This window comes from Quercus robur, chromosome 10, assembly GCF_932294415.1.
Source record: "Quercus robur chromosome 10, dhQueRobu3.1, whole genome shotgun sequence".
Lineage (NCBI taxonomy): Eukaryota > Viridiplantae > Streptophyta > Magnoliopsida > Fagales > Fagaceae > Quercus > Quercus robur.
The window spans coordinates 38050320-38063662 of NC_065543.1; the positions used below are offsets into that span (position 1 = coordinate 38050320).

The following is a 13343-nucleotide window of genomic DNA, read 5'->3' on the forward strand; positions in this document are numbered from 1 at the left end:
GCAAGTAATTATTAGGTATTTTCGGAGTATAGTGATATGTAATGCTCCTTCCTTTTACATTTATGATAGATCTTACTAATTAAATTTATGGTGAGATTTATCATGAATGTGAGACGAGAAAGTACCACATCATTGTCCTTCAAGAATACCTAATAATTTTTCATTTTATCAATTTTCACAACTATTTTATATGACAAATTGTGACTAGTTGCCTATATCATTTTGACATAAATTCAAAACAAAAAAAAATTTGGTAAGTAATTTTTTTTTACTATTCATATTTTGTTATATTAGAATTATGAAAAAGTTGCGACAGAAAATGGTGTGTCATATATTTTATTTTCAAGAAAAATCTCCAAAAAACCAATTTATCACAAATGTGAGAAGAAGAAGTACTATGTCACTCTACTTAAGAAAGCTCTAATAATTTTTTCTTTTGTCGATTTTTATAACTATTTTATTTGACAAATTGTGACAAATTGCCTATATTATTTTTCATAACTATATTATTTTTTACAGTCATATTTTATTACATTAGAATTTTGATAAAGTTGTGGCAGAAAATGGTGAGTCATGTATTTTGTTTTTAAGAAAAATCCCCAAAAACCAATCAATCTTGGAGTTCGAACCCAGAGTTCGAACCCACTAGAAACTGTAAAATGGAAACTCTCATCCACAAGTAACCATATTACCTGGCCGTCATATATATATATTATTGCTTTGCTCTCTCTCTCTCTCTCTGTACTGTCTATGTTGTGCTATTGCTTTGCTTGCAAGTTGCAACTATCAACAAGCTCAGATAAAAGCAACCAAAAAGTCTCCGACCCTTTGTCTCTCTCTCTTTCTCTCTCATTCATTTCCAAAGTCTTCTTTTTCTTCTCCTGATCTAATCACAGCGAGTGCCCTGTACTTATCTGCTTCCCAAAGCTCTTCTACGAGGTTCACTCTCTCTCTCTCTCTCTCTCTCTCTCTCTCTCTCTCTGTGTAACTTTGTCTAGTACTATGATTCTTGTACAGAAAACCCAGTTTGCTAAAGTTTTAGGACATGGGTATTGGATTACTTTATGTGTTTTGGTTGAGATTTGCTTTTTTAAGAGAGTTTAAGTGTTTTTTTCGTCGTTTACAATGATGGGTTTTGTTGGGTTTCGCGTGTTGTCTTCTATTCTTAAATTTTTTTTCATTAATTCTCTGTTTGGGAGCTGAGAAAAAAAGAAAAGAAAAGTGAAGCAAAAGTAGAAGGAAGCACTATTCAAATTAGAAAATGAGATGAAATGGCTCGCTTAAATAAGGCGGTTATTGTGTTGTGAGAAAATTTTGTTTTTAGTGGACATTTATTGTAGTTTGTTTTGTTTGTTTGTTGTTTTTTTTAGCAATGAAACAGTGATATTAGATTGCTTAGATAGTTTAGGATTCTTTGCTTTTATGGAATTCGGTTAATGTTAAGAATTACCTAGGAATGAAATTTGGAAACTAAGTTAATAAAGCCAAATCATGGGTGTAGTACTAGTGCTAGAGCAATTAGATTTATGTTGCCTTCTGTAATTTTTTTTTGATAAGTATTGCCTGCTGTAATTTTTGTTTTGGTAGCACGCGTAAACATGTGTTACGGACTAGTAGGCAATGGGATCTAGCTCAAATTGCACAATCTCTTGTACTTATCAAAAAAAAAATTGCACAATCTCTTGTAAGAATAAGATGAAGGTTGAGGGTGTGGGTTTACAATGAACCAGGTGTGTGTATAATATACCAATAAAAAAAAGCATGTCACCGATATGGACTTTAGAATATTGGTTATTGTGGTACATTTCTTTGGCACTACCCTCCCACCTCTCTGTGCGTGTTTATAAGATATACTTTAGTACTTGGATGTCAATGCTGTTTTAAGTATTCGAAGTAGATTTATGAAAAAACATCAATGACCCCCTAGGTACATTAGCCCATTGGAAGTATTTTTCTTTACCTTGATGTTAGAGAGAGAAATATGTTCTCTTTTGTGCTGAAAAAATCATTTACTATTTCAAATGGTTGAAGTGATTCTGTAAATAGGGAGAGGGGGCTGGTGGGGTTTTGAATCCCAGTGCCTAAGCACCACAATAGATGCTGGAACCATAGGGGTATCGGTCAAATTCCATTGAACAATTAGAAATTACTTCCAGCTTTCCCAAGTATGTTTTTTGCAAAACATTGTGCATTTCTAACATGATTGGAGACTGTGTTTTCCTTATTAGGGAAAAAAAAAAGTAGGAATGAAGGTTCATGATTGGGTTTAATGCTTATTATACTGTAAGTATGGTAAGTGTGGTTTTTTTAGGAAGGTCTTCCATGTCTATATTTTGCATTAGTATATTTAAACTATTATTGATGGCATGAGTGCCTTTTGCTGCATCAAATAGTAGCTTAAAAATGTTTTATAAAACTGTTTCATGCTTACAGTACTTGGGTGATTGGATCTGATTTGTTGTATTCCACTCTATCATTAATGTGTAGTTTTAAATGGTAATTGTTTGAATTGTAAACAAGGAGGGGAAAGGAAGAGAAACTTGCATCTATTTAACTTGTGGCCGTGGCGATCTATATGTGAAGGGGTTGTTTTTGTTTTATGGTGGCGTCACTCATGTTTTTCCTGTCTTTTCTAGTCGTGTAGTAATCTTGTGTTATACCTTCATCCGGATATAATTTATTGGTTTGTAAAGAAACCTAAGATCTTTTTCTATGAGAAATTTTGAGCTACTGCTTTTGGATTGTTGCTTATTTGCATATCTTAAATATAGCGTGCATGATTTTTTTTTTTTTTTTTGGATAAATAAAATACTTGGTCAATTAAATTTAGTGTGTGCGAGACATCTATATACCTATAGTAATCTCTTATACTATTTGATGCTTATTGTTTCTCTTATACTATAAATAAAGGAACACAGAATAAAAGAAATAGATTGTACCTCTTCTCAAACTCACGGGGAAGTGGCCTAAGAGGAGATATTGTTGTGGATATCAATTTGAATGAAAATGGATGGATGAGAGGAAGAATGGTGGGAGAAGAGAAGTAGAATTTCTTCAACGAAGAGATTCATATATATGGCTTCTAATCACTTTTAGCTAAAGATAGATGTGGTGACTGCATAGGAGAGTTCATGTGCAGAAGAGAAGTGTATGAAGAAGATTAGGATTTAGGAATCATGATGTTATTCACAATAATTATGATGCAGTTAAAGAATTTCTAGAGGGGAGTTCTTTATTGAAGCATACTCTTCCACAGCCTTCTGTCAATGTTAGTATGGACTTGGATCAATCAAGGGCCGAAGTTCATGCCATTATGAATCAGTCACAAAAATATAAAAGGAGGTGTTCTAAGAAGTGTGACCACTCTATGAAAATAAATGATGATGGTCTTGATTGTCAGCAGGGTTCTTCTTCAATGAAAACGACTGCTGACAGCGTTTTGTTTGAAGATTCTTCAGTTGCTATTGGTGGAATGACAGAATCCGGAATACCCCAAAGTAATTCAGAGTCAAAGAGGAGAAAGAAGCAGAATGGGGTGCAAAATTTGCTTGAAAATAAAGGTAAAGATTGTGATCGTCCAGAAGGTTCCTCCTTGTTGAATGTGACTCCGCCAGAAATAGATCCATCTTTACAGCTTCCGGTCAAATCCTGTTTAAAGTTGGAGGGAGAAATGGCACAATCTTGTATGGAAGTAAGTTGTTCTCAAGTAAAGATTAAGAGAAGGGAGCAGAACAAGAAGTGTAGTGCCTCAGAAATTAATGATAGAGAGTGTGATCTCCAAGAAAGTGGCACAGATGTTAAGCTTCTTGAGAAAGATGATAATTCTGTTTTGCAACTTTCAAAGATGAAAACAAATGCGAAGGATAACTCTGTCATCCTTGGGGAGGAAATTAAATTTGTGAAGAGTGCAAATACTGTTTTGATGGAGAAACATGATGATGACCTAAATAATAAACATGATTCACTTGACGAGAAGAATCTTAAAACCTATAAGAGGAAATCTGTCAGAAAAAGCAGTAGGAGAAGTGAAAAGTCCTCTGCCTCCTTTAGCAATAGTTCAGAATCCATCGAAGATGGTATGGGTCCTTTGTTTCATTGTTCTGATGAAGAAGTACCTACAGCTGGATTACTGGAGAAGTCAGATGGAGAACTTTTAGGGGAGCATGCTACCCCAGCACAGGTTGTGGATGACGTTTTGATGGAGGAAGCCTCGTTTAACTGTGCAGATGGTGCATCCAGGGACTGCAAGGTGACAAGTGAAATGAAGACTTTTGAAAAGAATTTTTGTGAACTTAGTTTTGTAAATGATGTTTCTGTGCCAGACAAACTAAAAGAGCACTTAGAACAGAAAAATGGGGGAATGAACTGTAAGATCCAAATTGCAGGACGGGATTTGTCTCGTGTAAATGAAGATTTTGATGAACCTGCATTTTCTGGTGAGATAAACACTGCTGATAATATATCTGGAAGTTCTTGCAAGCACCTTAAAAAGGTGGATGTTGAGAGAGAAACCAAGATGAAAGGAAGTGCCTCATCATGCTTAGTAAAAGATGATGCTTATTTGGATGTTATTGACAAAGAGGGAAGTCTTTCTCAAATATCAGACCCTTCTCCAGAAAGAGCTCTTATGGATTCTTCTAGGAAAAAGCTTCTCATCCTTGATGTGAATGGTCTGCTTCTTGATATTGTTCCTTATGCTCCCAGTGGATATGTATCAGATGCAACTATATCAAATAAACCAGGTGAAACTTGACACTTAAACATTGGTTTAGAGTGTGGCATTCAACAGCTCAATTCTAACTTGACTGTTTCTCTGTGTCTTTTCTCCCCCAGTTTTTAAGAGGCCTTTTTGTGATGGTTTTCTACAGTTCTGTTTTGACAGATTTGTTGTGGGTGTTTGGTCATCAAGAACCAAGTAAGATTCACTCTTTGACTGATTAGTACTCTCTTTCTCTCCTTATTTTGATTTTCTTTTTAAAGGGCATTTCGTTTTAAAGATGTAAGCCCTTTACATTAGTGGATCAAAAAATTAGCTTCACTTTATGATGAATCTTGTGCCTTGACCATGTTGCTTATTATCATCTTGTAGAAGGAACATGGACAGGCTGATTGACTTTCTTATGGGAGATTCCAAAAATAAGTTGGCCTTCTGTTGGGTAATTTCCATTTCAAATCTATATTTTCTTTTCAGTAAACTCCCTTTCAACTTGCATGGAAAAAATTGACCGTGGGTATCACTTTCCAAGTTTGATGTTTGTTTGACTGGTACTAAGGTGGTCAAAGTTTTCTTCTTACGCATATATGATCTGCTTCCAAGTTTCAGTCTTCCCTACCATTCACAATTTAATATAACTTTCATTTGTTGTAATTGGTTGCATTTTATGAAGTTCTTGTACCTACTCTTGGAAGCTGTCATTTTGGTAACTTATGGAGTTTGTGAATTCTTTAATTTTTTCCTTTTGGTTTTTGTTTCAATGTTATGAAGCAAATAAAAACTATAAAATTATTGCCCCTCCACACTCCCTCTTAGTGGCACGCCCAAGGCACTTATCCTTTCCCTAAGAGCCACAATACTTTGTCTTTGTGATCGGGTATCCCAGCTAGTTCATAGAATAGGCTTTTTCAAAATTGTGAACAAAGAGCATTTTTAAACTTGCTGTTGGTGCCAGTGTCTTTTGTGAAGGCTGTGACCAGTTAAAATAATTTCTTTCTAGAAAATTATCGTACTGTACATATTATTATTATTATTATTATTATTATTATTATTATTATTATCTATATTGATTGGTTTTCTGCAGGACCAATCACATTGTACCAGTACTGGATTCAATACTATTGAGAATAGAGAAAAGCCTCTGCTTTTGAAGGAACTTAGAAAATTATGGGAAAAGCTTGAGCCTAATCTTCCTTGGGAAAAGGGGGACTATAATGAAGCAAACACATTATTGTTGGATGATTCACCATACAAGGCTTTAGTTAATCCGGTTAGCCAATCAATCCTATTTTCATTTGTTTGTGTCACTTGGGAATTATGACTTGTTTTAAGATGCTGGATTATATCCCAACACTGATATTGTTTATTTTTTGAACTTTGCATGTTGTCATTATTTTAGGTCAACACAGCAATATTTCCACATACATATCGGTATACTGATATTAATGACACATCATTAGGTGAGCCACTCTTTAGAGTTGATAGAAAATTTTTGTTCTTCTTTTTCTAGTACAGATTATTTTCAGATTATGGCCGATTTTAAAGTTCCTTCTGTGTTCTTTACATTTTTGCTGCGGGAAATTGTATAATGTTGCCTTTGTAATTGAATAGTGGGTGCGTCACTTTGTTCGTCTTGGGATGTTAATTGTTGCACTAGTTTACTGTTACATTGATTAACTTGTTGGTCATGTTTGTTCATTTTTATGAATAATACTCCTTAAACAATAACCTGTTAGTTTTGAACATGCTTTTGCCACAGGACCCAGAGGCGATCTTCGAGTTTATCTGGGAAGGTTAGCTATGGCAGAGAATGTTCAAAAATATGTTGAGAAGAACCCATTTGGTCAACGTGCCATTACAAAATGGAACCCATCTTGGGGATTCTATCGTAAGGTCATAGACGCAATTGCATTCTCAACTCAAGATGATGCCAGTAAATCTTTGAGTTGCTCATAGTGATTAGTGATGCACTGCATGTAATCTACCAAGACAAATCACAACATGATTTTTGTTCTAATTACTGTTATTGGAGTACCTTACAGGGATGCTGGAGATGCTAGTGGGTATACTAGGTGATACCATGCTTCAGCTTAGCTCTTTTGTAATTGTCTAGTACCTTGGTATCATTGACCTGTGATTTTTTGCTTCCTAACCACATAATGTTTCAAGATTTAGTCAAGTATAATTAAAAGGTCATTCTCTGTGTTTGTTTGTTTTTTGGTTGTAGAAAGCAAAGAATGAATTAGTGCAAGCATGAAACAACCATTGTCATCAAAATCTTGTGAATTAGACATTATTATTATTGGGTGGCGCTCTGGACATGGCTGACTGTTGTCCACATCTATTTTCTTCCCCAATTTATACACAAATCCTTTTGTACGTGCATCCTCCACAATGAAGGAAAAAAAAAAAAACCTCCCTAGTCTCTCTCTCTCCCTCTCTCATTTATTGAGTTAATTTTATTTTTTATTCATAGTTTTAGCCTTAAATATTTATTATATATACATTTGAAGTTGTAATTTTTAATTCATAAATTGTTTATCATATTTCACATTTCGTTATCAAATTCACAATTTCTTATTAATGAAATTGTAAATCTATTTCAATATATGCAACTAGCCTTACTTTCTTATAGAAATTATATGACTTAGAAAAAATAATTATAGTATATATATAGAGAGAGAGAGAGAGTGTGTCATACATGTGTCTAGCTACTTTGCCATTTCCTATGTATAATATTTAAAAATAAATAAAAATACACATATTCAAGGATTTTTTAATAAAAAAATTACATTTAATGTATGCCATTTTTTTTTTCTTCTGTTTATTAAAAAAAAAAAAAAAAAAAAAAAAAAAAAAAAATCTAGGGGGACCAAGGCCCTAATGGTGCTCGGCAAATTATTATATCTCAATTTCCTAAGCTAAGTGTAAAAGAAAAATATGGATTTTTAACATCTCAATTTTGGAGTCAAGAGAACCAAACCACGTTAATCTTGTTTAATTTAATTTAAATATTTTAATTAATTGAAAACTTAAAAGAGTTAGAATAAGATTGTGAGTGGTGGGTTATAGAAGAAGGTTTAAGACTTTTTCTAGGCCAAAATGGCCCATTAGCATTAATTTTTGAAATATTTAGCAACAGAGCACTGTTTCGGAAATAATTAGGGAAATATCACTTTTTCTGGTACTCGAGCTTGGTGAGCTCGAGTACCATGTTTTTTTAATCCACTGTCGCCCCATATTCAAGGAGCCCTATAGTGGTGTTTTTAAGCCCTATAGTGACGTTTTTGGGCCCTATAGCGGTGTTTTCCTGCAAATTTTTTTTTATAAGTCCCTATAACAGGTTCAAGGGGCCCTATAGTGGCGTTTTTAATTCCTATAGTGACGTTTTTGGGCCCTATAGCGGCGTTTTCCTGCAAAATTTTTTATAAGTCCCCATAACAAGTTCAAGGGGCCCTATAGTGGCGTTTTTAAGCCCTATAGTGACGTTTTCGGGCCCTATAGCGGCGTTTTTTTTGAGAAGATGTTTGACCAATGAAAAGATGGTACTCGAGCTCACCATGCTCGAGTACCAGAAAAAGTGGTATTTCCCTAATTATTTCCGAAACAGTGCTCTATTGCTAAATATTTCAAAAATTAATGCTAATGGGCCATTTTGGCCCTTTTTCTAAATAATTTTTTTTCAACTTTGGGAGGGTGGGGAGAAGGGGCCCATGGCATTCTAATTCCTTTAATAATTTCACCGTTAAGGTCTACTACACAAAATTTATAGGAGACTTTTTTAAACTTTGGGGGGCTGATTTTATTAGCCAGATTTAGTTGGTTTAGATGATTTAGGTGCATGTCTTTTTAAATGATTGGATATGTATATTTTAGAGAATTTGATGAATTTTCTTTAGAGAAATTTCATTAACTTGATGATAGAAAAAGTGTGCATGTCCAATTATATATATATATATATATATATATATATATATATATATATATATTTATATATTCTAAATTGGATAGTTAATTATGTACCAATGTTTGAGTGGTTGGAATAGAGAATATGAGAAAGATAATGAAACTCTTTTACACGGAATAAAAGAGAGAGAGAAGTTGTTGGAGCTTGCAAAGGTGTATCTACAGAAATGGTTAATAAAAGGAATAATAATCACGTTAGAGACATGATATTGTTCACAACTTATGGGTGTCAAGTTATAAGTAAAGCACCATCTCTTACCCACAGTATATGATTTTAAATTATGTATTAATTACAACATGTTATTACTTGAACTATCATGAAAAAACATTAGTGTGAATTTTTGTGTCTTGATTTTATTCACATCATTAGTGTATTGATACTATCAGTTTGCAGCTCTGGATTTTGTTATAAATATATTTCCTCTTGCTTTTAAGGTATTTTATTTAATTAAGAACAAAGTTTAGTTACAAAATTGGTTGTAACTTAGGGCTACAATCTTAGTCAATATTTTTTTATTGTAGGTAAATTTTGACAAATTTACCACTAAATTACATCTTCTTATTATATCCACCATGTTTGCAAATTTTTTAGAAAATTAAATATCAATAGTTATATAATTAATAAATTGTTTAAATTGTAAGTTTTTATAGTTTAAAATTATACATAAAATATAAGTGTAGGGGTAAAGTCCCCAGATCAAGCAATGGGCCTTGAGCCCCATATAGAGTCTAGCTACGTCCGAGGAGAAAGCAGGGCGCCAAAAGGGCTCCCGGCACAATTCTTATGGGCCCAAATTTATTTAAAAGGAGGTCCGAGGAGGAATGTCTCCTCGGATGTGCCAAGTATGGCTTAAATATGCATCCTACCAGTAATAAAGAATCACCCCAACGAGTATTGGTGGTAGCAGGGATGAGCCCCACAAGCCCGGGAGAGGGAAGATAGTATAGGATGTCAAGGGAGAGATTATAGCTGCCGCATTAAATGCAGGGAAGCTACTTTTCTGGCCGCATTAATGTGGAGAGGACAGGTGAACAATGTTACCTTGGCCACTACAACTCACAGAAAGATAAGGGAGGTGTCCGATGGGACGGGCACTCAAGTGAAGGTCCAGAAAATTAAAAAAGTGTAAGGTTCTAATGACTTCAAGGAGGCTATATAAGAAAAGGGAATCCCCATGAAGAGTGGATCGGCAGAAAAGGGAAAAAAGAACAGAAGAAAGAGAGAAAGACCATAGCCTTTGATCAGGAACAGAAGTGCACCCACACGTCTCCTCAGATTGGGCATCCAGTGGACATGAAGGAGATATTCTTATGTTCAATTGTTGCATGACCCAAAGTTAACTAACACTCACTTCGTTAGGGCCTAGTTCTGTAACCTGCTCTCTACAAATTCATTGTCTAGGGCTCCTTGGGCCAGAATCACCTACCTACTGGGCCTGGGCCCCAAAAATTGACCCTACAATTGGCGCCGTCCGTGGGAAGAACTTGTGCCACGATAAGTGAAACCGTTAGAAATGGAAGGATCAGGTCCACGCCAAACCGGACACGCAGACTCCCAACGGCAAGACAACTTTTTGAACCTCGAACGGGAGAAAGATCAAGACAAGCAGCGAGAGGGTAGTGTAAACACCTCCCACACGAGCAGAAGTCGCTCGAAAGGGAAAGGTCACGCGTCCCATAAGTGAAATGACCACAGGGCCTTACAGCAAGAAATCGATGACTTAAAGAAGAAGTTACGCCGAGCGCAACGAAAACGTCCTTCACCCGGCTCAGACACTAGCGATGAGGAGGACAATGAATACAGGCGGAGATCAAGAACCCCTCCAAGTGAAACTTTTTCCTATAAGGAAGAGCAACCTCGCAAACGCGGCCACAAAAGCCCATCTTACCAAGGCCTGGCTAACGACGCCATGAGTAAGGCCCTGGACCGCATCTCCCAGTTGCCTTTCACGCGTAGGATAGAGGGGGCTGAGCTTCCTCGGTGGTTCCACCAACCAACCTTTGCCATATATAATGGTCGGACGGACCCAGTAGAGCATGTAAGCCAGTTTAATCAAAGGATGGCCGTCCATTCCAGGGACGAGGCGTTGATGTGCAAAGTGTTTCCGTCCAGCTTGGGACCTATGGCGATAGATGGTTTGATGGCCTCAAGCCAAATTCCATAAATTCCTTTAAGCAGCTGACACAGGCCTTTGGTTCCCGCTTTATCACTAGCAGCAGAGTCCCTCGGCCCCTAGATTCCTTCCTATCCTTATCCATGCGAGAAGGAGAGACACTGAAGGCCTATTCAGACAAGTACTGGGAAATGTATAATGAGATAGAGGGAAATTACGATGACATTGCCATTAGCACATTCAAGAGGGGCCTGCTGACAGAGCATGGTTTAAGAAAGTCCTTGACTGGGAAGCCGGTTACTAGTGTGCGCCAACTCATGGACAGAATTGACAAGTACAAAAGGGTTGAGGAAGACCAACAGACGGGGAAGGGCAAAGCGAAGGTTGCCCCTCAGGAGAGGAGGGACTTCAGGTCGGACCGCTTTAACAACAGTAATAGGCCAAGAAGGGATTACTTGGAACAGTCTGGATCCACTGGGGCATAGGCAGTCCATGCTGTGTTCCGAGAACCATTACATAAGATCCTAGAGAAGGTGAAGAACGAACCGTTCTTTCAATGACCAAGTAGGATGGCAGGTGACCCCTCGAAATGTAACCAGAATCTGTATTGCGCATATCACCAAGAGCCGGGACACACCACCGATGATTGCAGGAATCTGAAAAACCACTTGGACCGGCTTGTCCGAGAGGGGAAGTTGAGACATCTATTACATCACCCTGTTAGATGGCAGGAGCAGTCAAACGTCGAAACCAGGCCAAGCACATTGAGGCCACCCATTGGCACAATAAATGTCATTCTCGCCGCACCAGGAAGGACCGGCTCCAATCCTTTCAGAGTAATGTCGGTGGGCAAGCTCCCGGCTGAAGCTGACGATAGGGAATCCAAAAGGGCTAGAGGGATGGCCACGCTCTTAATCGGATTCTCGGATAAGGACAAACTGGGAACCCTTCAACCCCACGAAGATGCCCTGGTCGTCACGCTCAGAATTGGAGGATACGATGTGAAGAGGGTGCTAGTTGACCAAGGCAGCGCCGTGGAAGTAATGTATCCCGACTTGTATAAGGGATTGAAGTTGAAGCTAGAGGACCTGACGGCATACGACTCCCCTTTGGTCAGTTTTGAAGGAAAAACCGTCACCCCGAAAGGCATGATTAAGCTGCCTATACAAACGGACTCGGACGTGGTGGAGGTGGACTTCATTGTGGTAGATGCATACTCCCCCTACACTGCCATCGTGGCCCGACCGTGGCTTCATACCCTAGGGGCTGTGTTATCAACCTTACACCAAAAAGTGAAGTATCTGTCAGGAGGTCGAGTGAAAGAAGTAATAGGGAACCAGGCGATGGCCCGGCAATGCATAGTGTCAGCAATCTCGCGACGACTGAATGGTGAACCCTCCACCTCAGCCGAGAACGGTTTATAGCAATTAACGACCCCGGCCCCAGCCTCCGGTAGTGGGGGACCAACCATGGAAGCAAGTTGCGAGGATTTGGAGAAAGTACTTGTCAAATCAGACCCAGAGAGGTTTTTTTCAGGTCGGCTCAGAATTACCGCCCCAAGAGAAGGAGATGCTAATTGATTTTCTCAGACAAAATGTGGACGTGTTTTCCTGGGACGCCTACGAGGCCCCTGGGGTTGACCCAGATTTCATTTGCCATCATCTTAATGTTAGCCCGGCCGTAACGCCTAAGAAGCAGCCTCCTCGGCGACTGTCGAAAGAGCATGCAGACGCCGTAAGAGAGGAGGTCACAAAATTGAAGAAAGTAGGGGCTATCAAGGAGGTATTGTACCCCGAATGGTTGGCCAACACAGTCGTGGTAAAAAAGAAGAGTGGGAAATGGCGGGTCTGCGTAGACTTCACGGACCTAAATAAGGCCTTCCCGAAGGATCCCTTCCCCATGTCGCGGATAGACCGATTGGTGGATTCGATTGTGGGACACCCTCGAATGAGTTTTTTGGACGCCTTCCAAGGCTACCATTAGATACCCCTGGCTGCCGAGGACCAAGAAAAAATGGCTTTTGTCACCCCCGTCAGAAATTATCATTATAAAGTAATGCCCTTTGGCTTAAAGAATGCCGAGGTCAACCTACCAAAAGATGATGACCAGGATGTTTGAACAGCATATGGGTAAGAGCATCGAAGTTTATATAGACGACATGGTGGTAAAAAGCAAATTAGTGCCCAACCACGTTAGAGACCTCGGCGATATCTTTCGAATTCTGAGAAAGTACAAGCTGCGCCTAAACGCGTCCAAGTGCTCATTTGGGGTGGGATCAGGGAAATTCTTAGGTTACATGGTGACCCACAGAGGCATCGAAGTCAGCCTTGACCAAATTAGAGCAATCCATAGCCTGCAGCCTCCTTAGAATCCCAAAGAGGTCCAAAAGCTCACTGGCATGATTGCCGCTTTAAACCGTTTCATTTCCCACTCAGCAGACAGATGTAGGCCTTTCTTCCTCCTATTAAACAAGTGGAAAGGCTTCCAGTGGACTGAAGAGTGCGCTTTAGCTTTCCAGCAGCTTAAGGAATACCTGACCCGGCCACCAA

General features: G+C 38.3%; 1 protein-coding gene across 3 annotated transcripts; it reads left to right on the forward strand.

The window, feature by feature from the left end:
- Positions 1–712: 712 nt before the first annotated feature.
- Positions 713–7151, forward strand: LOC126703573 (uncharacterized). 3 transcript variants are annotated; one of them, XR_007648130.1, is made up of 8 exons: positions 713–939; positions 2911–4742; positions 4834–4915; positions 5090–5156; positions 5799–5984; positions 6114–6174; positions 6474–6786; positions 6942–7151. XR_007648130.1 is itself a non-coding variant. In XM_050402528.1 (7 exons), the coding sequence occupies exons 2-7, from the start codon at positions 3275–3277 to the stop codon at positions 6668–6670; spliced, it is 2061 nt and encodes a 686-aa protein (XP_050258485.1). In that variant the 5' UTR covers positions 713–939; positions 2911–3274; the 3' UTR covers positions 6671–7056. The 3 variants fall into 3 exon arrangements, 2 of the variants coding, with proteins under 2 accessions (XP_050258485.1, XP_050258486.1); XM_050402528.1 differs by having other exon boundaries at positions 6474–7056; XM_050402529.1 differs by having other exon boundaries at positions 2919–4742; positions 6474–7056.
- Positions 7152–13343: the final 6192 nt, after the last annotated feature.